The sequence below is a fragment of the Procambarus clarkii genome, chromosome 25 (assembly GCF_040958095.1).
Source record: "Procambarus clarkii isolate CNS0578487 chromosome 25, FALCON_Pclarkii_2.0, whole genome shotgun sequence".
NCBI lineage: Eukaryota > Metazoa > Arthropoda > Malacostraca > Decapoda > Cambaridae > Procambarus > Procambarus clarkii.
In genome coordinates this window covers 23,738,050-23,752,751 of record NC_091174.1, presented here as the reverse complement: position 1 = coordinate 23,752,751, position 14,702 = coordinate 23,738,050, and the positions used below count along the sequence as shown (strand labels likewise).

The following is a 14,702-nucleotide window of genomic DNA, read 5'->3' as shown; positions in this document are numbered from 1 at the left end:
TAGAGAGACAGGATTGCGTCAGATAATGTACATTTAAACATATTTATTACCAATATGTTAGAGAATTGAATGTGGTTCTCTAAAATTATCAGTATTCCGTACAGTAATTAACTACGGATAATATAGCTCCCATTAATCCAAAACCGAGAGTTATTAACTGAAATTATTATCAAGTAGCAGTTTCATCTGTTACGTATGAATGTTATGGAGGAGATAAATTTTCTCTCCATTTCTCGTTTAACACCATTTAACGAGAATATGATATTATTTTATTCCCTATAATTGCAACCCGGTTCTCATTAACGCGTTACATCAGTAATTACACTGAAAAGAATTAGCCATGATTAGTAATTTCTGTTGTGAATGCGTGAGACGAGTCGAGGGAGGGCGGAGATGCCCCCATTATTCGCCATTAAGATACGAGCGAGAGACGCCAACATTCACATTGTGCATCCCGGGAGAGACGATTTCCACCAATACTACGTTAGGCCCTTGCAGTTAATCGGCCTAGGAGCGTGCAATTGCTCCAGTAGCAATCTGGAATTGCTTCGGTGGACAACCAGCAGGTTAAGTGCTATAGTTTTGGTTATATGATGAGATCTCTTTCTATATCCTTGTACTGTGCTCTGTCCATCGTTATGCTACACGACCTCCCCAAACAATAAGTACGTCCATAAGGAATTAAATTTATTCCTTTCATGGCATAGTGAGGATATTAGATAGTAGGTGTAACCCATGATTATATACAGTTGAAATTTCAGCTTGTGTTGTAAGCAGTCGTGGTCACCATATTCCCACGCCATGCTTGAACTCACGTGTTGCAGCAAGTAGCAGACGATGCCATTGCACCTCTACCTCTCCGTTCACTATTACAGCTAAGCAGCTGAAATCTTTTCTCTTATTTGATTGAGAAAAATCTAGATCAATTGAAAGGATTTAGTGTATTTGATTTGAGATATTTAACGTAATATGTTAGCCTCATAAAGATCAAATGAGAATTGTTGCTTGGTTAATCAATATATAATCTTTTATCAGTAATCAATTTATCTAATGGTTCTTAATAGTATTTAGTAGAATTACTAATTTTTATTCGAGGAAGAACCAGCCTCGATGAAGCGTACTGGGAGTAGATGAATTCTGGTATTAACCCCCGAATTTTGTGCAGGACGGAAAGTTTATTTTCGAACATTAATATTATACAGCCCATTTAATTTTAAAGAATAAATCCTTAATAGTTTCTTATCCATAGGCACTAGTGTTTCAGTCCTAATCATTTAACTTTATCTGTTTCCCTTTTCAGTCAAAATAGGGTGGTCCTTCGATTAATTCAAATTAATCTATTAATTAAATATCAATCAATCAATAGAGAGTAAACTTTCTTCCCAAAACATAAATATGGTCCTTCGAACTGGATAAATTACAATTAATACCATAATCATAACTAATTATTGTGTGTAGTAATCTAGGCTAACCACATATTATTAATTGTGGCTACCGGTAGAGTACCACATAGGCTAGTCTTATACACACCAATTTATTTGCTGCTTATACCTCATGTATAAAGTAACACTAGTGGGACACAGTGAATTGCCCACAACACTCAGACCTATACCTCACACTGAGGTAAGAATCTTCACGTCACCAGAGCAACAGCTCATAACTTACATTCAATTTACAGCCAGATCATACAGGCAAAACCTGGCAAGAGATGGTGTACACCTGTCAGGTGAGTCTAGGTCACATGTAGTTGACAAGTTGGTCAATACAATCAGCCACCATAAAAGGCTGTGACTGGCAAGCCAAAATTAATTGTACATATCTGTATTTTTACCTGTGTGTGCAAGTGCACATTTATATAAACTATAAAATCTAAAAAAAAAAAAAAAAAACAGCACAACTATATATTCACTATTGCACCACAAATTAATCTATGCCAACCTTTATTAGTTAGGAATTTAGGCTGTGATTGTGCTGAGTTTTGCACAAATGCAGACTAAATAAATTAGTAGTTTCTTAGGTAGAAATTCTTACAACTAGTCTTGAACTAGTCAGTAGTGCATACACTATTCATTCTTGTGCTGACCCTATCAAGGGTGGGATTCAAACTTTATAGTAACTCTGATTAGAGTATATACGTATTAATTATTTGTGTACTCATTATTTGTGTGTATGCATTTTGAGTGCTGCTGAATGATCACCATTACATCTAATGGTGATAAAGAAGAGCTAGCTGGAAGAAAGTTAATGGTGAAATTCAAACACTGCTCAAAATCCTTAGCTACTTATTGTTTGGTAGGGACATTTTACCTCGAGTGAGGTAGAATGTAATTTAGCCAAATTAATTTAGGCTATATTCAATATTACTTGTCAACTAATGAGCAAGTACCCAAGCTTCATTAGTAATACTTATTCAAGTCCTATGAAACTTGGACTTAAAGCCAACATGGCTTCTCCTGAACAATTAAGGAGAACCTATATTGGCCTTAAAGGTCATTTAACCAGACTAATTAATAAGTTTGATACTTTGTCTAAAGAAACTCTCATTGATTACTATACACTAGAAACATCAGTGAGAGTAGCTGATCTCAAATTTGATCAAGTCAGATCTACAAGCCAGTCTTATCTCAACCTACTGAATGCAACTGAAACTGATCCTAATGAAATAGATCAAATTCTAGCAGATATTTCTCAGTATGAAGATGAGACTCAAGATAAATTTGATATAATATCCAATATAGTAAAACAATATAAATCTAATGCAAATAATACTATGTCTCAATCCAGTAATCAATTACCTAAGGTTCGTCTACCTACTTTAGACTTACCTACATTTGCAGGGCTGGATTAAGAAAATTGGGACACATTTTGGACTTCATTTGAAGTTCATATTCATAAGAAATCTTCTCTTGACAGAATTTCTAAATTCTCATACCTGATTAGTCTTCTCAAAGGGGAGGCTAAAAGGGTCATAAATAACCTAGCTCTCAATGAGAGTAATTATGAGGAAGCTATAAAACTACTAAAGTTGAACTATTGCAACAAGGAGTTGAGTATAGCTAACCTGTATTACCAGTTACTGGATCTGAATGCACCAAGTAACCGACCAGACTCACTTCAAAGCTTCAGGCTAGAAGTAGAGTCTCTAATGAAGGCCTTAAGTACTAAAGTTGATGTACCAGCCTCAGGATATTCGAGGGACTGAGAATAACGGTTAACAGGTTGAAGACTCATGATAAGATTAAACCTGAGTCTAAACAACCTACCATTGACAACTCAGTCAAACCCAAATCGACTTTGAATAAGTCCAATAAATTCAAACCTAGGACTACTCCATCCACTGGAAAAAGGAGTGGTAGTGTAGGTATTTATTCTGTATCTCCCTCTGACATTGCAACTGATGTGTCTACTAAATCGACAAACTCAGCCAGAGAGAGAAGGTGTCTGTTCTATGATCAAGAACATGTCACCTACCAATGCACTGTTTATCCTAACTTTAATATCAGGATTAACCGGCTACAAGAATTACACAGATGCACCAAGTGCATGGGTTCTCATGATCCCAGTAAATGTGTAGTGAAGCTACGGTTATGCAGTAGATGCAACAAAGGTGTACATCATTATGCCTTATGTAGAAAAACTTCTACACAATCTGTGACACCTAGGGAGGATTCTATGAATTCTACCACAGTACAATATTGCAAGGTACATCAAGAAATAAATGTACTTGCTACTGAGTCAGGCAATAATACCACTCTGCCTACGGCTCAACTTAAACTAATTGATAGGAAGTCTAGAATTAACACTAGAGGTCTCTTTGATCAAGGATCATAGAAAACCTTCATCACACAACAATTAGTCGAGCAGTTAAAATTAAAACCTGCCAAAAGTGTGAGACTGAATATTTCTGGGTTCTTGACTAATAGTGGACCTCGTGAATACCAAGTAGTCAAGGTGTTAGTGAGACTTGGATCTTCCACTAGTCCAATACAAGCGGTAGTAGTAGATAAACTTCCTTCAGACCTGCAGGTCACAGGACTAGCTCGCACTGCGAGATATCTCAAACGAAACCGCATGAGGCTAGCAGATCACAAAATAAATTCTGACTGCATCACAAATGTTGGTATCCTTATAGGATACCAACATCAACTAATATAAGTCAGCGCCTTATAGGCGCTGACTATTATTATAAATTTATTACAGGATGCACCAGACAACATGGAATGAATTTGTTGTCATCTGCTGGAGGCAAATTGCTTACTGGACCGGTGCTTTTCCAACAAACAACAGCGTCAACCAACAAACAAACTAACAATTCAGTAGTGGCGTGACTAGGCTTGGAACAGTCACCCCTACATTTTAGAGAAATATCTGAAGATAATGAGTCTGATCCACCTGTACATCGTCTGTGGATTTACACTTTAGGTATTGTCCCTGATAAACCAAGCCCTGATGATACGTGGACTTACCAGCAATATCTGGACACAGTTGTCTATAAAGACAAACAATACTGGGTGAGACTGCCATGGAAGTTGAATCATTCACAACTTCCAGTTAATTATTTCATGGCAGTCTCTCAATTACAATCTCAATTAATACGGCTGAAGAAACAGCCAGATAAATTGAACATGTATCATCAATTAATTCAACAACTCAATAGTAAATTTATCGAAGTTGTTGATAATGATGATCGAAGAACAGGTCACTATTTAGCCCATCACGCTGTGGTGAAAGATTCATTGACAACGCCATTACGTATTGTTTTCAACTGTAGTGCCAAAGTGAAGGCAAACAGCGTGTCCTTGAATGAATGTCTCCAAACGGGACCTAGCCTAACACAAAGGCTACATGATGTATTATTACGATTCCACACTGGTATTTTCGCTTATACTGCTGATATCAGTAAAGCTTTCCTTAGAGTAGGCTTGCAAGAGGAGGATCATAATTACACCAAATTTCCCTGGATTAAGGACCCACTGGATCCTGACAGTGACGCCATAACCTACCGGTTTGCCTCTGTGCTATTCGGTGCGACTTCTTTACCGCTTCTACTTCAAGCCACATTAGACACACATTTGAAGAAGTCAAATAGCCCTTATAAAACGGAGATCAGTGACAACTTGTATGTCTATAATTTCCAGGGAACTACAAATGACAAATCCAAATTGGTAGAAATCTACCATGAGGCTAACCGTGAGTTATTAGGAGCCAATATGCCACTGCAATCATGGGCCTCAAACAATAAATCATTAAACCAGATAATCGAGAAAGCATTTCGGGGTTATCAAGTGCCTAATCAATTAAAAGTTCTGGGCGTGGAATGGAACACAGGTACTGACGAGATGAATGTCAAGCCAGTATGAACTAATAATTCATCCCTTACCGTGAGAAAATTACTCTCGTATGTCAGACAACCATTTGACCCTTTGGGCTTATTTAGTCCTATATTAATAAGGGGCAAACTCCTCATGCAGGAATGCTGGCAGAAACATATGGGATGGGATGATCCGTTGCCAATTGAGTTGCAAGATAAATGGCAAATACTCACAACGGATTTCAATCAATTAAGTTTTTTAAATTTCCTCGTAATGCTTCAGGACAAAACTTACCCACAAATTTGCACGTTTTTTGCAATGCCTCTGGCAAAGTGTATGGCGCTGCAGCCTACTTAGTCAATAGTGCACAATCAATTTTACTCACATCTAAAGCAAGAGTTAATAAATAAAAAATAAAATAAAATAAAATGTTTATTTAGGTAAGGTACATACATACAATAAATTTTTACAAAGATTGGTTGACTTATAGGTAGAGCTAGTACATACAATGCCTAAAGCCACTATTACGCAAAGCGTTTCGGGCATGATAAACTTAAATGACAAGCTTAATACTAATTCAGCATAATGAGTAGAATGAAAACAAGAAATGAAAACATATATGAAAAAGCAGCACAAATACAATAATGTCGACAAACAGCGCTCTTTAAAAAAAAACAGACATTGGTTGACAATAGAAGGGTAAGGTAGGTTACAGGGAATTTATTAGGTATAGCTTCGTTTTTAACTTAAACTGGTTGAGAGAGGTACAGTCTTTAACATGGTTGGGAAGGTCATTCCACATTCTGGGCCCCTTGATTTGTAGAGCATTTCTAGTTTGATTAAGTCGTACTCTAGGAATATCAAAACTGTATTTATTTCTGGTGTGGTGCTCATGGGTTCTGTTACAACCTTCTATGAAGCTTTTGAGATCAGGATTGGCATTATAGTTTAGCGTTTTATATATGTATAATACACATGAGAGAATGTGCAGTGACGTAATGTCTAACATATTCAGAGATTTGAGTAGTTGCTCCAATCAAGAAGAGATCTTTACCTCAAATGGAGTTAACTGCATTACTGGTGGGAGTACGATTGGCTCATTGCCTGACCAGAACACTCAATAATATCCACTTTGGTGAAATCGTTGTGTGGTCAGACAATGAGGCAGTCTTACAATGGGTAAGCAACAACAACAATAAAACTCCCTACGTTAGTAATCGCGTTAGGGAAATTCATGAATTGTCTGAATTTATATCCAGCAGATATGTCCCCACTAAGGATAATCCTGCAGATTACTTATCTCGAGGGTTAACATTAAAACAGCTAATCAAGTCTTCGATGTGATTTAATGGACCTTCATGGCTTGTTAGTGGTCAGTGGCCCAAACAGAAACCACAAGTCATAGTGACCAGTATCACTACTCCCATGAAAGACCCAGAACCTCATCGAATCTCTGCTATTAATCCTCACAATTATTCTAACTTGAGTAAGATATTAAGAGTGACCGCACATGTGTTTGAATTTCTTGCTAAGATAGGAATCAGGCATAAGTTTCCCAGTCCTATCCTTTACTGGATCAAACGTGCACAACAAGAGACGTATGGAAGTGAATATGAAAATCTTCCAGATAAATTAACCAAGTCTCTAGGTATCTGGTATGTTACCAACACTTATAATATATTAAGATGTGGAGGACGTCTGCTTCATGCAAAAATTGATTTGGATACAAAGAATCCGATCCTTATACCACGTCACCACATTATTACAAAACTTCTAGTTTTACATCATCATCAATATGGTACTTTGCATGGTGGAGTGTTGGACACTCTCACCGACTTGAGACAGAAATATTGGCTTCCCCAAGGTCGTCAAACTGTCAAATCACTCATTAAGTTCTGTGTAATCTGCAAAAGATACGACGCTCGAGTGTGTCTTTACCCAGGACCTCCACCACTCCCTAAGGAGAGAGTAGTCCATCTTCGTCCCTTTGAGACCACTGGTGTCGATTACACAGGAGCCTTGCTTTTCACTGGCACTCCAGATAAGATACCAGTGAAAGCTTATATTTGCCTCTTCACGAGTGCAACCACACGAGGCGTACATCTAGAAGTGACTTCGGACATGAGTGCCGAAGCCTTCATCCAAGCTTTTCGTAGATTTGCAGAACGCAGATCCTGTCCCAAACTAATGATATCTGATAATGGTTCAAATTTTGTGGCAGGAGAAGCCTGCCTACGAGAGATATGGAATCATCCAGAAGTGCAGTCTGTCATGCAGAGACGACAATGCCACTGGAAATTTATTGCTCCTAGAGCCCCCTGGCAAGGTGGGTTCTACGAACGTATGATAGGGACTGTCAAAAAATGTTTAAGGAAGACCTTGCATCGACAGAAAATTAGTTTCTCTGAACTCCAAACACTCGTCGTGGAAATTGAGGCACGAGTCAACAATCGCCCATTAACTTACCTATCAGATCACTTCTCACAGAGAGAACCCCTGAGTCCCTCACATTTAATACATGGAGGCCTGCTGAGCCCTCTGATACCTTTGGCAGAAGAAGATCCCGTCGACCCTTCCCATGTAACTAGGAGTGACTTAGTGGAAAGTTACCACCATCTCTCGAGAGTAATTGAAAGGTGGAATGGGGTGTGGACTCGAGAGTACCTCACAGCTCTACGAGAGCACCACTATGGAGCTTCGAGCCCCTATAATAAAGATCAACTCAAACCAGGAGACCTAGTACTGATTGACAGTGATGGACCCAGGTCAGAATGGCCTATAGGCAAAATTGTCTCTATCCACCCAGATCACCAAGGCATCCTGAGAGTAGTACGGGTTTTGTGCCGAGGCACTACTACCCTAAAAACATTAGAGAAGTTGGTACCTCTCGAATTAGCAGAACGAGAGTGTTTAGCAGAACCAACTTCACCTACAGTTTCCGAGGACAACAATTCTGAGCCACCGAGCACCCGCCCACCTAGAGCAGCTGCTCAACAATGTAAACGGAAACTACAAGCCTATTATAGCTCTGACTAAGAGAAAATAATCTCCCATTCAATTTGAGTAATCATGATGATGCTGTGTTGTGATGTCAAATAACAAATCAGTTACAAGTCACAATGACCCAGGACATTCACCTCACGGTGGATTCTCAGTTACCTTAAATTGTATGATTTAATCATTAATTTGTTTGTGTAGGCTATCAACTATAACATTATTCCATCTAGAGAATCTGTGAGTTTACAAAGCTTTAAAACTTAGTAACATAACTGTTACACGTCATCGCGACACCACTCCTGGAGTACATTGTAGACTTTAGTAGTTATCAACTTTAGATGATTCACATTACCATGTTTTACATTTAACATGAGTTCCTTTACAAGACTTAGTCTTGTCTGTCCTTGACAATTACGGGACATCCGTTATGTGTGTACTAACATTAATATTAACTTCGGGATAGGTACGTCAGTACTCAACATTGAACTGCGACCCGAGTTTCCCCCCCCCCCCCGGAGTTATGTTGGAAATTTCCAACACTAATACACTACCATTGTATTATAATACATCATTATTATATACTAATTACAGTAGTTATTAATTTCACTAACGGTAGTGTTAACATGAGTTAATATTTCTTTATCTGAGCCTATTGCTAATATTCTCACGACATAGAGAGACAAGAATGCGTCAGAAAATGTACATTTAAACATATTTATTACCAATATGTTAGAGAATTGAATGTAGTTCTCTGAAATTATCAGTATTCCGTACAGTAATTAACAACGGATAATATAGCTCCCATTAATCCAAAACCGAGAGTTATTAACTGAAATTATTATCAAGTAGCAGTTTCATCTGTTACGTACGAATGCTATGGAGGAGATAAATTTTCTCTCCATTTCTTGTTTAACACCATTTAACGAGAATATGATATTATTTAATTCCCTATAATTACAACCCGGTTCTCATTAACGCGTTACATCAGTAATTACACGGAAAAGAATTAGCCATGATTAGTAATTTTTATTGTGAATGTGTGAGACGAGGTGAGGGAGAGCGGAGACGCCGCCATTAAGACATGAGCGAGAGACGCCAACATTCACATTGTGCATCTCGGGAGAGTCGATTTCCACCAATACTACGTTAGGCCCTTGCAGTTAATCGGCCTAGGAGCATCCAATTACTCCAGTAGCAATCTGGAATTGCTTCGGTGGACAACCAGCAGGTTAAGTGTTATAGTTTTGGTTATATGATGAGATCTCTTTTTATATCCTTGTACTGTGCACTGTCCATCGTTATGCTACGCGACCTCCCCAAACAATAAGTACCTCCATAAGAAAATAAATTTATTCCATTTATGGCATAGTGAGGATATTAGATAGTAGGTGTAACCCATGATTATATACAGTTGAAATTTCAGCTTGTGTTGTAAGCAGTCGTGGTCACCATGTTCCCACGCCATGCATGAACTCACGTGTTGCTGCAAGTAGCAGACGATGCCATTGCACCTCTACCTCTCCGTTCACTATTACAGCTAAGCAGCTGAAATCTTTTCTCTTATTTCTTTGATTGAGAAAAGTCTAGATCAATCGCAAGGATTTAGTTTATTTGATTTGAGATATTTAATGTAATATGTTAGCCTCATAAAGATCAAATGAGAATAGTTGCTTGGTTAATCAATATATATTCTTTTATCAGTAATCAATTTATCTAATGTTTCTCAATAGCATTTAGTAGATTTACTAATTTTTATTCGAGGAAGAACTAGCCTCGATGAAGCGTACTGGGAGTAGATTACTTCTGGTATTAACCCCCAAATTTTGTGAAGGACGGAAAGTTTATTTTCGAACATTAATATTATACAGCCTATTTAATTTTAAAGAATAAATCTTTAACGGTTTCTTATCCATAGGCACTGGTGTTTCAGTCCTTATCATTTAACTTTATCTGTTTCTCTTTTCAGTCAAAATAGGGTGGTCCTTCGATTAATTCAAATTAATCTATTAATTAAATATCAATCAATAGAGAGTAAACTTTCTTCCCAACAATCGATATCCCAGCCTAATTCTGGCAATTACAATGTCCTACTGTTTAGTGGAAGTTTTATGCTGCCCGTTGTGATTGTGTTCCCCCCCCTTATATTTCTCCCACGCCTGCTGTAAGAGTCATATCCACTTTACCCGAGCGTTCTCTACGTTGCGGGCCTCAGTTTGATATATGTGGGAGAGTGTAGTGTTCACGCGTTGGCGAGGAATTCGTAAAAGAAAAGTATTTTGGCCTGTGGTATAGGCCCTTTGGGACGCCAATATGGCGCTGGCCCCTCCGTTTTGCCGCCAAAACTGTGTGACGTCAGTGGCACCAGATTGGTCACCGACAGCGACGTGGTACAGGGAGCCAATGAAAACTGCCCCTGGCAAGTATGACGTCACGAAGGCAGGGGGGGTCCGGAGATTGCGCCTCTGTGGTGCCACCAGTCTGAGACAGCACGTCAAGGAGGTCGGAAGTGCGCTGGGGGGTCCTGTCAGTTGAACAGTTTACCCCGTCTCCGGAGGATTTACGCATCACCGGCAGTCTGCCAGCACCTGTGGGGTCTTCCTTCGTTCATGTGTTGGACCAGAGAGGGAATTGACGGAATATTGAGCAACAAGTACTCCAGGGACAGGTGTTGTGCAAGAGTGGAGTCTAGACAGTGGTGTATGGGACGTCTGATAGCTTCACAGTGATGACGTAGTGGCTCGGCCGATCCTCCGTGAGGGAACCAGTCTGACACGACAAGCAAGGTGGACGGATGTGCGAAGGTTGGTCCTGTCGGATTTGACAGTAGTACCCCACTCCTGTGGATCTTACGTAAAACCCATAGTCTGCAAGTACGCCGAGAGGTTTTCCTTCATTCCATGTGTGAACCGAAGAGGGAATTGACGGAATATTGAGCATCAAGTGCTCCAGGGTCGGGTGCTGTGCAGGTGAAGTCTAGACAGTGACATCTGGGACGTCTGATAGCTTCACAGTGACGACGTAGCGGCTGGGCCAATCCACCGGGAAGCAGTGAAAGAAGAAACTAATTGGGAATCAGGATGACTGCAGCCGAGAAGTAGGTTGGCAGCCGTAGTTGGGAGGAGAAGTTTACGGTCGGGAGACCGACTCCAACCCTACAAGACGTTGTGGAGGAGCACGGACCTGCGGAGGACAGAACACGGAGACGACACGTTTATTTTGGGACGTTGATTGGGTTCCTGGAGGACGCATCAGTGTGTGTGTGGGGGCGTTCCCTACAACGAGGTGAGAGCCTGGACCAGGAGCTACAATTCAACTCTCACCAGATGATAGGTGGAAGTAGGTGATTCTAGTTTCCCTCCCAATTCCCCTTTAGTCAGCTATATATTTAGCCAGAGTATCTTTCATGTCGTGAGCAAGGCTCACTTATGTGTATGTCACAGTAAGGCACAGTTGTGCAGAGTGAGGCTGTACAGAGCTCTCACGATATTTATATATGTGGTTTGTGCAGGCACCTGGAATTATTGAAGAATTGATTGTGTCGTTAATGATTTCTTTCATGTGACATTAATATGATAACTTATGCTAGAGAATATATATATAAGTGAACCAGTTATTGGTGTTAGGCTGTGTGCCCAGTATTTATCTTATGATTATTGATATTGATGAATTTATCTTTATATATGTACATGTTGGTGTGTTGGATAACATTTCCATATGTGCAGTGATTAATTGTGGTATCGCCTGCGAAAGGAATTACTGAATCTAAGAACAGTACCGTGGTTAATTGCAGTCATTGTTATTATTATGAAGTACAGTGCAACGCCATTATAGTGAAGTATCATGTTAATTGCTGTAGAAATGAGTTATTGAACTTGAGATCAGTGTGGTGATTCATTGAGTTCTATTGCCATTATAGAAAAATTGTGTTGATGACAAATATAGTGATTCCTTCGAATTTAAAGGAACAGAGCACATAACGCCAGGAAAACAAGTACTAAGCATTCACACGGCGAGAGGGGCGCGGCTCAGCTGATTATGACGTTGACGTGAGGGGGAAGAGTGTTACCCTCTAGGTGCGCCTCAGATATATGAAGAGAGAGTGAATTTCTGCAGTGTACTTGATTATTTGGTTGTTGATACGGATATAATACCTTGAAGTTTTAAGTAAAATACAAAATACCATTGCGTTTATATTATCCCTCCATATATCTTGTTGCTATAGAACAGATCCAAAGAGTGAGAGTATTAGAGACATATACCTGCCTGAGACCAGATCAAATGAGTGAGCTCTCTATCACTAGTATCACAATTCCACAATACCACTGACGTGTTACTGGACACGTGAAACACCAGTTGGCGACCTGGCAGTTAGTAGTAGAGCCCTTGTCGGGGCGGGCACACGTTTGGGAGAGAGCAACTGTGCTCCCACTCTTTCTTTAGCTATAAGGCTGGCTGGGGATCATCGACTGGGATACTCTCCTGGCAAACAGTGGCGCCGCGAGGATTGAGTGAAGACCCGCAGGGCTACGGTGAGTAACAGTTATCGCTAATACTACTGGGTGGTGTCCATGTAGAGAGAGAGACACCTCGACGTTGGCGACCGTTGACAGGATAAAGTACTAGGATATCTTGTATACTGTTACTCGCCCCTCATCAAGTGGTTGACATACCCTGACATTGGCGACCTCGCCAGGATACCGATCAACATAAAGGTTGCAATTGTGGTACTTTACAGTGGTATTAGGTATCAGGTACAGGTTATCACTCATAGCACAAGATGGAGGATGATAAGGTAGCGAGGTTCATTGACACTAGAGATGAGCAGGTGTTGGAGGAGTGCACCTAGGCACAGCTGCAATCAATAGCTGACCACTTTGGGATAAAATTAAGATCTTCCAAAGTGGGAGAGAGAAGACTGGAGATCATGGCACAGCTCAGGGCACGAGATGAAGCTTTGGGGGAGGAATGGCCACAGACACCTGCCAGTGTGGGAGAACATTTGAGCATTGGTGGAAGTAGCAGGGGATCCAGTGGCAGCAGGCGCAGCGTCAAGCTGGAAATATTGAAGCTGCAGCTGGAGGCGCAGCTGCGCAGGGAAGAGCGTGAGCAAAAGGCACAGCTGCGCAGGGAAGAGCGAGAGGCGCAGCTGCGCACGGAAGAGCGAGAAGCAGAAGGACAGCTGAAACGGGATGAGCGAGAGGCACAGCTACGCCAAGAAGAGCGAGAGGCGCAGCTGCGCAAAAAGGAACGAGAGGCACAGCTGCGCAAAGAAGAGCGAGAGGCACAGCTGCACAAAGAAGAGCGAGAGGCACAGCTGCACAAAGAAGGGCGAGAAGCACAGCTGAAACGGGAAGAGCGAGAGGCACAGCTGCGCCGAGAAGAGCGAGAGGCGCAGCTGTGCAAAGAGGAACGAGAGGCACAGCTAAGACGAGAGCAGCGCAAGCTAGAAGCTAGGCTGAAACAGCAAGAGGTAGAAGCTAACAAAGAGGTGGAGCTGAAGCGAGCTGAGCTAGGGCTAGCTCCACCTGTTCTGCCAAAGCAGGAAGACCGCCGAGTGACGGAGCGAGATTTGCCGGTCTTTGTACCAAACGAAGCTGAAGGTTTCTTTGACCACTTCGAGAGGATCGCTACCCTGAAGAAGTGGCCGAGGGCGGAGTTGGTTCAGAGTAGGCTCACCGGTGAAGCTCTTGAAGCCTACAACATGCTCGATCTCAGGGAGTGCACCAACTATGTTGCTGTAAAGAGAGCTGTGCTCCATTCTTTCAAGCTAACGCTGGAATGTTATAGGAAAAAGTTCAGGGAATGTACCCGTTCACCAGGAAAATCTTATGCGGAGACGGCGAGGGACATGGAGAGAAAGTTCCTGAAGTGGCTGGAATCCAAAGGAGCGAAGTCGACTGAGGATGTCAAGAGGCTTAAGGTTATGGAGAAGTTTATGTTCATGCTCTCTCCTGAGATCAGGGTTATAGTAAAGGAGGCGGACATTAAGGACCTGAGGGCCACGGCCGACAGAGCTGACATGCTGGAAGAAGCCTTATGACCACACGGAGAGGGACGACACCGACCACCCGTATATTCCGGATATGGGAGAAATTATAGAAGAACAGACGGATGGAGGACAGGAGCGAGTTCTCTCGAATCCCACCTCTCGAGTGGAGACAGTAAAAGATCAAAGGGTGCTGTGGAGCCGGTGAAGAAGTCCCAAGCTGAAAGCTCAGGAGCTGTTGCTGACACGCAGGAGTCGACGGATGGCACGCAGAAGATCCACAGAAGAAGGATCCGCTGCTACCACTCTGGAGTATTCGGACACGTCGCGCGGGAATGCAGACGCCCTAAGCAGCGGGGGAACGTTGCTTTCGTGAGGGTAGAGGACCAGATGGCCGAGAGGGTGCG

General features: G+C 41.3%; 1 protein-coding gene across 1 annotated transcript; it reads left to right on the top strand.

Annotated features, from left to right (window-relative positions):
- Positions 1–13,233: 13,233 nt before the first annotated feature.
- On the top strand, positions 13,234–14,349 carry LOC138368466 (trichohyalin-like). The gene has a single exon (XM_069330984.1). It carries the CDS (start codon positions 13,234–13,236, stop codon positions 14,347–14,349), a length of 1,116 nt encoding a protein of 371 aa, XP_069187085.1.
- The last annotated feature ends 353 nt before the right edge of the window (positions 14,350–14,702 follow it).

What these genes read in the sequence shown, in the direction of transcription:
- LOC138368466 (XM_069330984.1), top strand. Translation starts at nt 13,234, where the DNA reads ATGGCACAGCTCAGGGCACGAGATGAAGCTTTGGGGGAGGAATGGCCA.